Source organism: Tupaia chinensis, unplaced genomic scaffold (genome assembly GCF_000334495.1).
Source record: "Tupaia chinensis unplaced genomic scaffold, TupChi_1.0 Scaffold000318_1, whole genome shotgun sequence".
NCBI classification, from domain to species: domain Eukaryota; kingdom Metazoa; phylum Chordata; class Mammalia; order Scandentia; family Tupaiidae; genus Tupaia; species Tupaia belangeri.
In genome coordinates, this window is record NW_006159811.1 from 5,038,196 (window position 1) to 5,054,712 (window position 16,517).

General features: G+C 39.7%; 1 protein-coding gene across 1 annotated transcript in view; it reads right to left on the reverse strand.

Moving 5' to 3' along the window:
• Positions 1 to 16,517, reverse strand: part of FRAS1 (Fraser extracellular matrix complex subunit 1) — a 321,939-nt gene that overhangs the window by 124,639 nt on the left and 180,783 nt on the right. Inside the window, 4 exon segments of the mRNA XM_027773018.1 lie at positions 3,044 to 3,076; positions 4,399 to 4,536; positions 6,488 to 6,599; positions 12,863 to 12,979. Coding sequence (XP_027628819.1) covers positions 3,044 to 3,076; positions 4,399 to 4,536; positions 6,488 to 6,599; positions 12,863 to 12,979 — 400 coding nt within the window.

The window sequence follows — 16,517 nt, forward strand, 5'->3', positions numbered from 1 at the left end:
GATCTTGGGCACGCACGCACACGCGCCCGGCGTGAGTTTTAAGCCACCGGGTCTGGGACACGAGCCACGGTCAACTCCGTGGGAGTCCAGCGACATAGCCATTACGCTAACTGCTGGTCTCAGGGGAGGTCCAGATCTTAACCACAACGCCATGTGCCGACCCCCCAGCTAGATTTTAAAAAAATACATTCCATATCTTAGAGAAGGCCAGAAATAGCCCTACTGATGGGGGGGAAGGCATTACCCACATGAAAATAAAGACCGTATGGCTCTGGTCATTCAGTCAAGGGCCACAATTATTACCTCTGCTTGTTTATGCTTAAGTTCCTCTTTAGATGATCAAACATAGGGACAGGTGATAGTTAACTTTTGGAGATGTGAGGTCAAACATACAACTTCCAAAAAATTTTAGTGGGTTTTGGATTCTCTGAGGCCCCAGAATCTAAACTAAAAACCTCTGCTAAATGAAAATAAATAATTGGAAAATACAGCTTTATTTTACTTTTTATATTTTATATTAATTTTATTTTTAAGTGGGAGGAAGCTCAGGGGGGCTTCCAACATTCTTATTTTATAGAAGAGGAAAAGAAAGACCCTAAAACTTCAAGTACTTCGGTCGCATTGCACAGCTGTTCAGTCTGACTAGGGCATAACCCTGCCTCTATAAGTAAGTGGAAGAAAGCCATTTTCTGGTTCATATTATGTAACTAGAAAATATATCATTTGGGTATAGGGTTTGCAAGCAAACATAAGAACTTCCACGCAAAATGTTAGCAATTACATACGTAACCTTGTCGATTTCTCTGAGAAGCGAACTGCCTCTCTGGGTTAAATGCCTCCTGTGAGCACCATCTGCCACCAATGTACCCTGCACATGCCTCGAACATGCAGAACTTCTCTGCAGAGCCTCTGTACTTGTCCCACATCAGCCTTTCTTCTATTTTAGCTGGTTACCCAAAACAAGCTATTCTCCCTCATTGTATGGATTCATGTCAAGGCTTGGGCTTGTTGGTACCTCAGTCACTATCTTTCCAATTTAAAACTCTTTTTAACAAGACTCTCCCAAAGGAAGTGGCTGCCCTCCTAGTAGATTCCAAGTTTTCCTCCTTAAAAAAGGAAAAAAAAGGAACTTGGTAAGAAAGAAGATAATTTAAGGTCAGCCCAAGGTCCATTCACTTTATTCTACAAGATAGATTTAAGTGTCACTTAACTTAAAATTCTAGAGAAGGTGGTAGTTAGCCCTTCACCTGCTTAAGCTTTCAGGTAAGAATTGAGATTTGGAAATCAAACCAGCGTACTACTAAGACCCAGTTATTTACAACCCACATACATATACATCAGATTTAAACAGCCCATACACAAGTCAGAAATTTGTATTAACGTCCTAGTTTGGGCCACCAGGGTACTAGTTAGGATCTGGACTCCCACATAGCCAACCATGGTTCGAGTCCTGGACCTGGTGGCTTGAAACTCACACCTAGCATGAGCGTGTGCATGCCCAGAATCCTGAGAGGAGAATGGAGGAGAAGGGATGCTTTCCCTCTCACTGTGTGTCTCTGTCTCTGGTGAGTGTACATATCCAGCAAAAATCTCTCAAAAAACAAAACAAAACAAAAAACTCTAGTTCTACCATTTATCAGTGGTGGAAACATGGGCAGATTATTTACTGTTAACGAGTTTCAGTGTCCTCAGCTTTAAAATGCTGAAAAGAATAACCTGTCTTTGTACTATTCTCCCAAGAATGAACTAAGACAACTTTTATTGTAAATTGTTCTGTAAAATGTAAAAATCTGTTCTATATTATTACTAATCCTATAAATTACCTAGAGGCCTGTCACTAGAAATGAACTGATAGTGACTTCATATCAACAGTGACACAACACAGAAATTCACTCTCCATTCAAGTGTAATTTTTAATCTTCAAAGAAAAAAGGAAGGACTAGGAGTTTGAAAGAGGTGACTTTCTTTCCCACCAAGGTTTTGTCCTCCATGAACATGGATGGTTGATTCTAATGAAACAGTCAATTGCATCTGAACAGTTCTTTAAGGATGCTATTTATGGTCAACCTTCCATTCCCTCCCCAAGCAAGGAAAAATGTCTATGTTGCTCCCATACAGATGGCAGGTCTGCCCCTGCTCATTGGCACTCAGTTTCCATTGCTTTGTAAACTAAAAGTAGGCTGCAGAGGTCCATGCACCTCTTTCTCAGCTCACTCTTCGGGTTATAATACTTTTCCTTTCACTTGCAAGGCATTCAATGAGTTCAATAAGTATAGTCTTGAACTTTATTCAAACCACATACTACCACAGTCCATTAGCTGAGTATCATATAGGCAGGCCTGCACACCAGTCATCGTTCTGAGAACTTTATATATCTATTTTTTATTGTAATATTTCCATTTACGAATGAGATATTCAGGCACAGTTAAGAAACTTAACGGTATTAAGAAACTTCCCCAGAGCAAGCTAGCTGAAACCCAGGCCATCTGGATCCAGAGTCTAAGATCTTAACCTCTTTTTTAAAATTTATTTGTTTTCAATTGCCAAAGGACTCATGAATTTAACAGAGATAGAGAGGGAGAAGAATAAAAGAATCCCCCTATCCATGAGCCATGGTCACATTGCAATTGTTTCTCCTCCACTTTTCCATCACTGTCAGAATTTGGGGCAAGCACCAAGCTGCCAAGGTTGGGATTTGAACTCCAGTTGCCATGAGGTATCCCATTCCCATAATCACCAGGCTATGGGGCCAGTCCCTTAACCACTTTAATAGATATCAGGACACCTTGGAATAGGACTTAAACATTAATCTTTAGCATTCTAGTGAGTAATTTTTTCCATGAATATACCGTTAAGATATTACTGTGTATTTAACTAATTATGTGGTTAGTTAAGAAGACACTTATTTTAGAAGAAAAATTACATAATTTTTAAGTAGGTCTTAGAAAATAGCTAAAAATAAAGATGAAGGGAGTAAAAAGAAAGAACTAATAAGGAAAGAAGACATTTCATTGTCTAATTAAATTGAGATTTAAGTCTTCACCTGTGAAGTGGAATTTCACTGATTCTGGGAGACCTGAAAGGGAAGACAGAAAAATCAGTATACAAAATATTTTGGCATCAGAAATAGAGGGGGAAGGCACAAAATATGGCACAGAGGTTAGAAAAGTAAAGAACACCTTCATCTAAATGATTTTGGTCTAAGAAACAATCACAGATTGCCTGCTAATGTTATGTGGAATTTAATAGCACTAGCACTAATTTTAAGTAGCAAAGAAGAACCACAGAGCAGAATAATTTTATATCATAGCAGTTACTGTGATTTATAATACATTCATTCAGGTCCCATTTTATCAGTACATAAAATCCTACAAATCAGTGAATGTGGGTGATGTCGTTTATCACTGACAAGGCTCTCAGGTGGGTCAATTCCATTGTAGACTTGAGTGATGCCCGGGACATTGATTTACACACTGTAACTGGGAGAAAGATTTATCATGTGGCATTTATCCCATAGATTATACAGGAAGGATTCTGTTCTCTCTAAAGAGGCTGTAGGAACTCAGGCAAGTATAATGGATGCGGAAATTCCTTCAACCATGGCTGGAATGTTTTCTTTCCTCTAATCCCAGGATATCCTGAGTTTCTTGTAAAGTAGGTCTTACGAAGTGGGGGTTAGAGAACCATGAACATTATCATGGGCTATTAGTTACCCCGTTACTAAACACTGGGGATGTTTCTTAGAAAAGAGATCTATTTCTACACTCAGAGATTTTTTTTTAAGACAGATTTTTGCTAATATTAGGCACATGCACTCTTCAGAGAGACAAAAGGTGAGAAATCACCTCCATGGCTATGCTGCAATCCCTCCTCCTCCATTCTCCTCTTGGGACTTTGGGTGCCCACACATGGGCACCCGGCATGAGTTTTAAGCTGCTAGTCCAAAACTTGAACCGCGGTCAACTACATGTGCTCACCAGTGATGTAACCATTATGCCATCTGCTAGTCCCCAGGGCTCTTATCTTAACCTCTAATTACACAGTTATTCCTGGGATTATTTATCAAATTTTATCTCTAGAGTTAGATCTCAAGACTCACCAAGAGTAGGATCCATGCTTTCCTGTGTTTAACCACCAACCCTCCAAGGTCTCACTCAGCAATTGGCACACAGAGGCATAAAATAAAGATTAAGCGAAAGTACTCCCGTATGCATGAGTAAATGAAAAACAAAAACAAAAACAAAAAATGATGGCATTAAGCCCAAGCCACATATTGGCTCAGCTATTTTGAACAGCTATCAAGCAGCATGACCAAACCATCTGGACGGAATGGAGAAAGAATTACAAAGACCCACAGAGAGCAGCTTGCAGGCTTTGAGGTAGAGGGGAGCACATTACCAGCAAAGGAGAAGGCCATGAGCTCCTGGAGGTGAGGGGCTGCAGTGGGAGGCCGGTACATGATTTTGCCTTGGTTAATGTCGTCCTGTGTGAAGTACCGGATAGGAGACAGAGGCTGGTCTCTGTGCTCGATGATACCTTGGGAGGAGACTTGGTGTGAGCATTGAATGTAATTTTCATGGCCAAGTGACTGAGCAGAGCCGTCAGGCCTGCTTTTCTCACTGGCGGGAATCTTGTATCCTTCAGGAACAATTGCTGTTAAATTACTCTTGTTATATTATTCTCTGGTCATTCAAGAAAAGGGCACATCTGAAACCCAGGTAGAGTCTTGACAAGGGTTCATGGAATATCACCTACAGTAAGGTGCTAACTCCTGGCCCTCATGTAGCCTAGACCACGTAATGTCCCAGAAGCCAGAATCACGGTACCATAATTATAAGAGTCTCTCAAATGAGTTTCATTTCAAAGGTCAAAGTCCCCGGAAAACTGACACAGACTGATCTCCTGTGTGGATATAAAGAGAACTTCTCAACTTATCCTCAAACTCCTTAGTCTCTATGACAATCTTTGGCAGCAGCAGCAGCACAGATATTCATTATTCTAAGAAACAGATTTGTAATTGTCACTCTGCTTGTGAAGAATGCTTTAGAGGCTGCAGGTTTGCCTGAGTTTGTACATTTTGCAGGTGCAGAATGATGCTGTGATCCTCATTCATGTTCTAGTCACTCTTTAGAGACTTCGTAGTGAACTAACTCACTTCTTGAGGGATTGAGAGAACAATGGTGATTCTTGAGAAGACAACTCAGGCTGCTGATCTAAAATATTTCCGCCTATACCCTGGAAGTGTAGGAAGGACCTTTAACTATGACTCTCAATATTTTTGGACTTTAAAAAAAGGGGTAATGGATTTTTTTTTTTTCTATCAGGACTGTTCACTCTCTGGAGAGAGAGAGAGAAAAAGAGTGAGAAGGAAAGTGAGAAATCAACCCCTGGGGGGAAGGACATGCTACAGTCCCTTCTCCTTCATTCTCCTCTTGGGATTTTGGGCACACATGCACATGCACTCAGCATGATTTTTCAAGCCACTAGGTCTTGGGAATCAAACCGTGATCAGCCATGTGGGAGTGCAGCACCTTAAGCACTATGCCACCTGTTGGCCCCAATGGACTTTAATTTTTAAACTTTTATTTCTCCTTATCTAAGGCACCGATTGGTCTTGTGAAAACAGTCTCCTGGGTGGGAGCTGAACTGTCTTTTATTTTTTTTCTTTTGTCAAAGAACACATTTGCTTGCCAGAAAGAAACAGAGAGACAGGGAGAAAAGGAGAGAGAAAATACCCCCTAAATGGGGAGTGGTCATACTGCAATCCCTTCTCCTCCATTTCCTTATCCTAGAGGGATTTTAGATCTGCACACACATGTACCCAGTGTGTTTTTCAAGTCTCTGGGGCTAGGACTCAAACCAGGGTCAGCCATGTGGGATCTGACTCTCTTAACCACTGCACTTTGGGCCAACCCCAGAATTGTCTTAATAGGCACAGGCTTATCATGACAAGATCTAAAGGCTGGGGACTGATGGCAGGGGCTCACCTCTCCTCATGTATTCCATATTTCCATGTTCCTCTATGAGAGGAGGAGTAACTTATCTAATGTGAAGACAGAGTATGTGTGTCTCAGATCCCTTTGGGCTCTCTATCAGACCTCCTTGCTCTTAGTACACGCTCATTCTGGTTTTCTCACCTGTATAACCTCACAGGACAGGCTTTGTCCTTATGGACAATGCCTATGTGAGTCCCATTCTGTCAGTGCATAGGAGGGGAGCTCCATCCATGTGACACCCTGTTATATAGTACAGCTCTATCAGAGCCGCAGCCGGCATATTCATCTCCATCTGTCTGACTACAGCGTAGCAATCTCAATTAGTTCTAAACTAGAGGACTGGAGCAAGAGATAGGAGTAATTGTTATTCCTTAAAGTAGTAGCAGGCAATTTCTATATATATGCAGAGACAAAACTCCAGAGTTTGTAAAACTGGTCAACAACCAGGAGACAAGAATATCACTCAGAAGATCATCTCCTGCACATCCTACCTTGATTTGGATGCAGAGGTACAGTGATATTGTACAGAATCTTCCCACTTGGCCTCTCAGATACAAATGAGAGTGAATGAGGTTGAATGACAGTCAAGCCGTCTTCCCGAGCCTAAACAAAGTTTAAGAAGAAAGAAGAAACAGTGTGCTGAAAACAAAAGCCAGAGGCAAAAACAAACTTCATTTAAAATAAAAAGGAAATTTGCTCTGGGCTTTTAAATTGCCACACATCGCAAAATTTTCTTTAAGAATGGAAAAGAAGGATCCAGTCTCATGCACTGCAGATTTGCCCCAGCCTCAAGAACCCTATAGAGTTACAGTATCTTCAGGTTTTCCTACACCCTGTTTTCTCCCCTGCCTCCTTGCCTCCAGGTTTATATCAATACATGCTAATGGTGCCCTATGTGATTGCTTTTTCCCTAGGACCTTGCAGGGGGATGCATCTGAAAATGAGGCATCACGCCTGTCTAATCTGCCCCATTGGGTGGTTGGGAAAGTCATAACACATTTTTGCATAGAAAAACAGAAAAATACATTATGACTTTCTCAACAACCAAATACATTATGACTTTCCCAACGACCTAATACATTGACAGTTGGCTTCCCACCTATCTTTGCCTCTAATGTAATGTACGGTTGACTCTGAAAAGAAGTTCTGAGGACCCAACTGAGAGACTAGAGTCTTGGGCCCAAAAGGTTTTTCAGAGAATTCCTTCCCAACTCCTCCAATTTTGCTAGTTGGAATTGTGATGTCTTCTGGTTTCAAAGGGCCAAAGATGAATGCACCTTAAACATCCAAAGAGGCTCCCCACTTTTATTCAGAGGTTTAAGAGCTATTTGTTTATTAAAGCAGATAAAAAAAGGTCAACATTTCTCCTTGTCTCAATTCTACTATTCGAAAAAGGTAGATACTGCTATTCTCTTCTACCTTTCATGACTAATTAGCCAAGCAATATATATCAGAGAGCTGACGTAGTTTTTACTTTCCATTCCCTTGTGCACATCCATTACCCACTCCCAGAGGTAGAACTCAAAGCACCAGGAAGGACAGATTCAGACTCCCATGCTAAGCATCACAGGGGGTGGGGAGAGGAGAAAAGAGAAATCCAGTCTGAGCATGGGCCCCGTACCTGGGCCACGCATGCTGTCATGAAACAGAAATAAAACATCAGCTCGTTGCAGGCGGTTCCTAACTGACCCCTGAAGGTAGGTTAGAGTTTGACATGAACTACTGCTCTTTGAAGCTCTGCTTCTTTCAGAAGGAATTTTCCCATTTAGGAAGGGATTAAGAAGGGCTCAGTAACGCTCATAGAGGAGGGTGTGGTGTTCTTCCTTTTAACCGTGAAAAGATTGAAGGTTGAAGTCGCTTTGTAATTGTCCCCAAGGCGTAGCTGTCCTGGGGAGAGGCAGCATCATTTGCAGGTCAGGACAATCCCCCTATAGTAACAAGTGGTATTTCAGGCCCTTGCACAAGTCTGGAATGTAATGAGCAAGGAAAATTAGAATTCTGAATAGCAGCTGGTCTCTCACCCTAAAATAAAACAAGGACGACAAATTATAAATAGATGTCTAGAACCAGCAGGTGGTGTGGAGATTAAGGTGACTGGATTCCACCTGGCCGACTGAGCAGTTCAAGTCTTGACTAAGTAGTTTGAAAGTCTTGCCAGGCATGTGTGCGTGTGCATCTAAAATCCCAAGAGGAGAATGGAGAAGAAGGGACTGTGGCATGATCATCTCCCCGGTGGTGATTTCTCACTTTCTCTCTCTTGAGTGCATGCACTCGAGAACAAAACAAAACAAAAGCAAACAAGGGGCCAGCAGCCAGTTTAGTGATTAAGGCACAGGACTCCTACATGCAGGCTGCAATTTGAGTCCTGGACCTGGTGACTTGAAAATCATGCCGGGCACGTGTGCATGTGTGCCCAGAATCCCATGAGGAAAAAGGAGGAGGGACTGCAGTCATACCCTCTAGTGGTGGAGGTGGTTTCTCACTTTCCCTCTCACTGTCTTTCTCTCTCTCCAGAGAATGCACACACCCTATGGCAAAAAACTCAAAATATATATATATAATGTAGCCTATATATGTGTGTGCATATACCCATAAACATGTACACATGTGGGCACACATGCATAGATATCAGAGTACAAGCTCAGAACATTGTTCAGTACTGTTTGCCTCCTTTTAATCTCAAAAGCATCACAAAAAGAAAAGTTCTCATAGAATATTTTTGAAAATCTAAATGTCCTGAAACAATGAAATAATGAGAAAAGAGGCTATGGAAAAGGGAAATATGTTCCAGCCAAGATAACAGATATTCTACTTTGAAATTTATTGATACTATTTCTCTATTCATAGAAATGGACACCATGTAAAAAAAAGTAAGGATGTGATTCTCTGAAGAAAGCAATATTAAGGCTGAGATACATCAAAGCATAATCAATTTTAATAAAAGGTTTTGGGCATGTTCAATATTTATCAATGAAGCATAATAAGAAATAAGAAATTACAATGCATAGAAATCATTACAGAAGACACTTTTCAAATAACGTTTCTATCAACCAAAGAAGATCACAGAATAATGGTTTTTATGACATACTTACTACCTTTGAATAGACTTGGATTCCAACTGCTTCTCCCCACCTCACAGTGGCCATCCTGGCCTGAGCCTTAGTCTTTCTCCACCCTATCACAACATGGCTTCCCAACTGCTTTCTCGACTCCCTTACAGTCTGTTTCTGCACAGTTCCCAGCGTGATCCCTTTAAAAAGGCCACTAGACCTCTGCTTGGCACCTGCAATGGTTCTCCATTTCACACAGAATAAAAGCCGACTCCCTGTGGTGGCCTCTGGGGCCCACATGATCTAGCCCCCACCACCCTCCCACTTATCACATTTGTGAATGCTTGTCACTTATTTTCATTTTCACTCACTCTGCTCCAGGACACCATTTATAAGAATATTCCAAACCAAACTCATCATGCCTCTAGCCTGAAGTCCTCAGATATTCCTGATCTCAATGAATGGTACCTCCATATACTCAAAAACTGGGACATTTCACTCTCCTTCCATGTCTAAGTGACCAGTGTCTCTAAATCTTCCATAATCTTTCCCTCTCTCTTTTTTTCCCTTACCATCTTAACAGTTTACAAGTGTATAGTCCTATAATGTTAACTACATCCATATAGATGTGCAACAGATCTCCAGAACTTTCCCATCTTGCAAAACTGACCAGTTTAATTTGACCAGAGAGAGGGAAAGTGAGAAAGCAAACTGCCAGGTCCAGGACTTGAACCACAGTTGGCCATGTGAGAGTCCACTGTCTTAACCACCACGCTACCTGCCGGCTCCCAACTTTCTGTTTTTTAAGAGCTTGACTACTTTGGACATCTCGTGTGAGTGTAATTGTGCAGTATTTGCCTTTTCGTGACTGGCTTATTTTATTTAGCATAGTGTCTTCAAGGTTTATCCAGGTCGTCGCACACTGCAGAACTTCCTTCTTTTATAAGAGTGAATAATATTCCAGTGTGTGTGTATAACAATTTCCTTTGTCCATCAATGTGTCAACATTTATTAAAGATTGCTTCCACCTCTTGATGACTGTGAATAATGCTATAATGAACATGATTGTGACAAATATCTCTTCAATATCTCCCTGTTATTGCAACTCACACGGTTCATACCATTAACCTTTCTTTGTCTAGATAATCACAATAATGTATTTGTTTTCATCTGGCCCCTATTCAGGACAGTCTCCATCCTGCAGCCAGAATGACCTTCCTAAATTGATTATTAAAAATCAGATCATGACCCTTCTCTGCTACCAATCCTCCTATACCTTACTTGCCCAAATAGCCTTTCAGGACCAAATGGAAATTCCATCTTATCTTTCAGCACGCTTATGGTCTGACTTTCACTTTTTGTTTCTTTTTCACCTAGGGATTTATGCTCCAGTCAACTGAACTACTTGAAATTCTTCACATATGTTAAGTTTCCTTTTTTAAAAAAATTACCCAGCTGCTCCTCTTGCCTGGATGAATTTCCCCATTTTCAGTCTAGATCAGTGGTTCTTCAATGGTGGTGATCTGAGTAGCCGCAAACACCATCACCTGGAACCTGTTAGAAATGCAAATTCTTGGCCCTACTCCAGACCCAGTGAGTTAGAAAACTCTGGGGTGGGCTCCAGAAATCTGTATTTTAACCAACTCTATAGGTAATTCTGGTACAGATTTAAGTTTGAGAATGCTGGCCTGACATAATTTACACTCAATCAGTTCAGGTCACCTACTACAGGAAGGCTTCCACAACTCCCTCCCTCCTCCTGCTGGTTAGATCCTCCCGTATCATTGTTCTGTCATGGCATTTATGACTGTCTATCACTGTTTATTTGTTTGCTTGTCTCTGCTTTTAAGCATGAAGCTCCCTGAGAATAGAGACTATGTTTTATTGTAGTTGAATTTCCAATGTGTCTCCCATAGCACTTGGTATAAATTAGGTGTTCAAAAATGTTTATGAATGAAACACCTGATGAATGGAGAGGTAGACCCTTACCTTTAAATACAGAGATGAATATATCATATATATATATTTACTGTATATATTCATAATGCATTTACCAAATACATGCAAAACTTGTGTGCTTAGACGAATCCAAATCATTAAGTGTTTTTGCCACAGATTACATGTATGCCCTACAATAACAGCCCTAATTAACATCAACAAGAATATAAACTGCATACTTTAAGTAACATTGGCTAACTGCATCTTACAGGAAACCAGTCTTTGCAATATCCTAAGTTATACCCGGACAAAAACATGCAACTGAAGACCCTAAAGGTCAAGCCATGTGGAGAGTATCTTTATGGTCCATAGCAATAGTGCAGGTATAGCACCACCTTCATGGCTCCTGGCCCAGCTTTTTTTCCCCTCTAAACTCAAAATAACATTGCATTAGCATTTGGCAAGAAATGTGTATGCACATTTTTCTTTACAGTTTAGAGAAAATTCTGATCCAAGTTCTTCTAGTCAGAATGATGAATTAGAGACTTTCCAGTGCTGCTGAATTATGATTTCTTTAAATTATGGTTTATGGTGGAAATGTGGATACCAGCTATTCATTAAAAAACTATTTTCCCCTTTATGTCTCTGTCATGCCCCAGACCCATAATTTCTGACACTCTAGCTGCTCTCTTTGTTGTGGCTCAGGGCTGATACACTACTCGAGTGTAATTATGTGGGCGCTAACTAAGATGTGGATCTATAATGATTAATTCACAAGGTCTTGCATGCTTGGGGCTCTGTCTGGAAGAGGGGTTCTGGCATTGTATTTTCCCCTAGACACAGGGTTACAGTAAAGTTGCTAAGTGTCTGAACTGAGATCCAAGTCCTAACTTCGTTGTCATCTTGCTTCAGGTCTTTCCTTGCCCCCACCCTCCTTCCCACACAGCATTCAGGGCCTTCCACGATCGAGCTCGATGACCTCTAGGTCCTCATCATGCCTCCCCTGCCTTCCGAACTTCTCCAGCTTCATTGAACTATTTGCAACTTTCCAACCATCGTATCCTTGTTCACCTCTGGATCTTTCATGTGCTCTTTTCACCACTGACAGGGCCCTTTGCCACCCCTTCATTCTTCCCAACTTGCTCCCAATTTTCATCTAGATAATTGCTATATATCTCTCTGAATTTGGCTTTAACAGCACCTTCTCCAGAAGCTTTTATTGGGTGGCTGGAAAAGTTATGATGCATTTTTTTTCTGTTTTTCTATGCAAAAATGTGTCACGACTTTTCTGACAACACATTAGAAAGGAAACACCTACTAGGGCGTTTTCTAAAAATGGAATAACGGAACAATCATACACAAGTGATGTTGATTACCTGGACATAGCCAGAAATGTCTTCTAGTCATTCAACGAGACCGTGTAACTGTCTGTCATGCTGTTGGAAGGACATCAGCAGTGTTTGGGAGGTTGAGATGGAGTCTACCTAACCTTCCTTTCACTCTGGAAATTTCAAGTTTCTTTTTTTTAGAACTATTTTACTTATTATAATTATTATTCTTTAACTTGACCAGAGAGCAAGAGAGACAGACAGAGAGAGAGGGAGAAGGAGAAACCAAGCCATGCGGTCTGGGACTTAAACCACAGTTGGCCATGTAGGAATCCAGCACCTTAATCACCATGCCAGCTGCTGGTCCTCCCAGTTTCTTTTTCAATCAGCAAAAAATGACTCTACTATGGTTTGCAGGGTCAGTTTTGTTGACCCCAGAATCTGCATTCTGGGCAATGCATTTACTATATACAAAACCAGGACAGTCCATCAAACCCTATTAGTGTGTCCCACCCCAAGTGGAAGCCATGAGCTCTGCCACCCAACTCACAGTCATATGAAGAGATGTTCCCAGGGAAAGTTTAGGTGCTTTGGGCGTCTGTGGTAGGATTGCGATGTTGAACATGCGGCTCTCCAGGTGAGTGTGGGCATCTGTGGCTCTGGACACCTGAGAAGAACAGTCAGACTGGTGAGCCTCTCTTCTGCTGGGCATGGCATGTTAGTGCATGCTACTTTACCCCCCTTTAAATCAGTCATGTTTCAATTCTACATACTCCTACATTACAATTTTCATTTTGCTCTGCATAATTTAATATTAATCTTCTACTGATTCTAAAAGAGATAATCATTGAAGGCAATGCTAAAATTCAGGGAAGGATGAGTAAGAAAAAATCATTCAGAATTTCATTACTTAGAAATAGTGATTACTAATATATTGATGCATTTTAGTTTAATCATTTTTATATAGATACATCAACTTCTATAAACAATTATGTGTTCCAATAATTTACTTAACATAATATGATAATGTGATAGATCATTAAACATTCTTGGAAATATAATTTTTGATGACTATGTAATATCTAAACATAAATATGTAATATGGTTTTTATTCTATTTCTTTCATTGTTACTCAACACAGTTATCTATATCTAGCTAACAATGACAAATCTCAGACACCCAATTACAGGGTAAGATAAATAACTTTACAATTAAGGTGGTGGTCATCACAAAACAACTTTTTCCTGTTTCAAAAATGGTGAAAAATGATGCTTTTCCTATGAAGGTTCTCCCTCATCATCACATCTTCCCATCAACGGCTCCCTTGAACTCTTCTTCTCTCCATTGTTTTGTACACCTTGGTCTTGTCACAAGAGCTGCTAAGCCCTGTGTGGCCATGTGGAGCTGCATTAGTTGTAGATGACAGAGGACAGTGTCATCTATTCTAAGAAAAAAAAAGCAGCTCTTTCTCTTTCTTCTAAAGTTATTCCAACAGATACAGGGTCTCCTTTGTTATTGGGATCACAGCAGATGCCTGCAGTCAAATTTCAAAATATCTACATGTTTTCAAGGAGATATATGATAATGTAGCTATAATACTAACAACAACAGCTTTCATTCACTAAACATCTATCAAGGGCTCAGTGCTGTCCCAGCTACTTTTTTTTCCCTTCTTATTTATTTATTTATTTACAGTAATCCACTGTACATCAATACAGTATACAAAATGAGATTTTTCCATCCAGGATACACTGTATACTTGCTTAATCAAGGATATTACCATACGTGTTATCATCAACAAATAATTTTCTATTTCTTGCTTCTAATATATTTTGCTTTTTTTCCCCCCATCTCTCATCCTCTGCCAACTCCCCCCTTCTCCCAAACAGTATCTGGTATATACAGTTGTTTTCCACGCCATTTTTTCACATTTTATTGATTCACTAAAGATCTTAATTAAAGACTTTCAATATCAAGCACAGCTGATATATAGATATTTAAGAATGTATGTCTGACTTTAGGTGTAAACCTCAGTGAGTAAAGTGAACATACTATAAAGCAGCACCTCGCTGGGGCTATATTACTTACTGCAGTCATTAAGTAGATATTAATAGGTATTTTTAAATGCGTTTTTTTAATTTCAAAAAAACAAGTTTTAGTTTTAATAGATCAAAATAAAAAAATGTTAAGAGAAGTTTGCTTAAACCGTAAAGCCAGGAAAAAAAAGGTTAGGATTCAGTTCAAATAGTAGGTAGATGAACCTATCAACAGTTCAAAAGAAGACAAAAATCCTGAAATATGGAAATCAAAGCATCGAAGAAAATCAGTAATGTTTTAGTCTAAAGCAAAAAAATTCTATTGCACTAGTTCAGACTCATGTAATTAATCTCTATGCTATTGAATTTGCAGTGTTACTGTGTTTCCCAGCTAATTTTCAAAGGTTATCTTATTCAGTACCTACAAAATAAATATTACTACCCCCTTCTTCACAAATGAGAAAGCTGCAGGTCAAAAATTTAATCAACATGTCAAAGTCCCAAAGCCAATCAAGTGGCAGTATTTAATCAGGTCAGTTTGGTTCATGACCTTTCTTCCCATTGACCAAGATGACCAACTTTGCTAATTTTGGGAAATTAGGAAAGGAGAAAACATGTTTTCCTGTCTCTTGAACAGAGCATTAGGCTGGTGGTGAAAAGTGGGCTTATTACTGATCAAGGGAATCAATCTGGTTTCAAATAAAGACACTGATATGAAATATGTTGTGTTTTCCAAACCAAATCCCCAAGGCCATGTCAAGGTAATCTGAATATACCAAACCAGGGATCCTTCCCATACCAAAAATGACTGTGAATGTGCATGCTTTCTTCTCGCTGTGCCATGCTCTAGTTTTTAATACCATTCACACTACATAAATCCCAAGTCTTCCATGTAAGTAACAGATGGGATGCGTTGATGGCTCATGACAACACATCAACACTAAAATGGAATTAAATTCATGCAATTCATTATACTGCATCTTCTGCTTTAAAGAGAAAAAATAGAAGGGAAGAAAGAATAGAATTATGAGGATAGCATTTTTTTTTTTCAGTTAAAAATCCTTGGGGACACCAAAATGATGACTGGAAAAAAGTTGCTAGTTATTTATATTAGCATATAGCTATAGTTCTGTGTCATTTCGAGTCAAAATAGGAGGTGAATCTATAAAACAATGAGATTTTAAGAACAAACACACCCAAATTTTTACATACAGAACATAATCACAGAGAGTTATTTCGGGTTTCCAATAAAGCTTCTGTCAGTGTTCAAATGCATTTTTTGGAATGCCTTCAGATGAAGTTCACAAACCATATAAGAAAGCTGAGCTCATTACTTCATAATTATTCCCTGTTCTAACTGAAAATAATAACCACTGTTTTTCTTAACCAGATTTGCTTCTGAATGACTTTTGGCTATTTGGTTATATTTGTATAGGATGATATGTTGTCACTATTGGGGATATTCTATAGAACACTGTATATCATTTGAAGGCAATTTCTAATAGTTTTTAACACATTTTGTGCAATACATGTGAAGACTCCAAAGGAAAACACCTGAAGTAATAAGGTTCAACTGAAGGTTTTAAGCTCTAGTAAGTTTATTTTTTTTAAAAAAACTGTAAAAGGAATTTTTTTCCATTTTCTTTTTTATTATTTTATTTTATGTTATCCACTTAGGAACCAACTTGCAAAAGCCATCAAATGTTTTGAGCAGAGGTTTAACATCCCCTTCCAGGGGAAAACTCCATACTGCTAACATTCTTCATCCTGACCCCTATGAAAGCAAAGGCAGATCTGAGGATTCTAGTTTGCTGAGGTGACTTCTTGTGATTGAGGTCTTTGCTTCCATTCTGACTCATTCTTTGATGACTGCTGCAGACCCCAGCTACTGAAAATGAAAAGTTAACCTGGGCACAGGGCTCACAATATTTGCTCACTCGGGCAGTCAATGCTCTCAGTATAATCTCATTTTAATGGATTCCAAAATTCATCTCAACCTGCTCTTTGGAAAAGCACATCTTTTACAGAACATAAATTAGTCAGGCAACAAAGATGTACACCACAGGCATCAGAAGCAGAATGAATAATAATTTCAACAAGGGGAGTTGTTGTGGATGGTTTATTCCCAACTGGTTTCTGAGACGAAGGAAAAGTATCAGACTTTGAGGG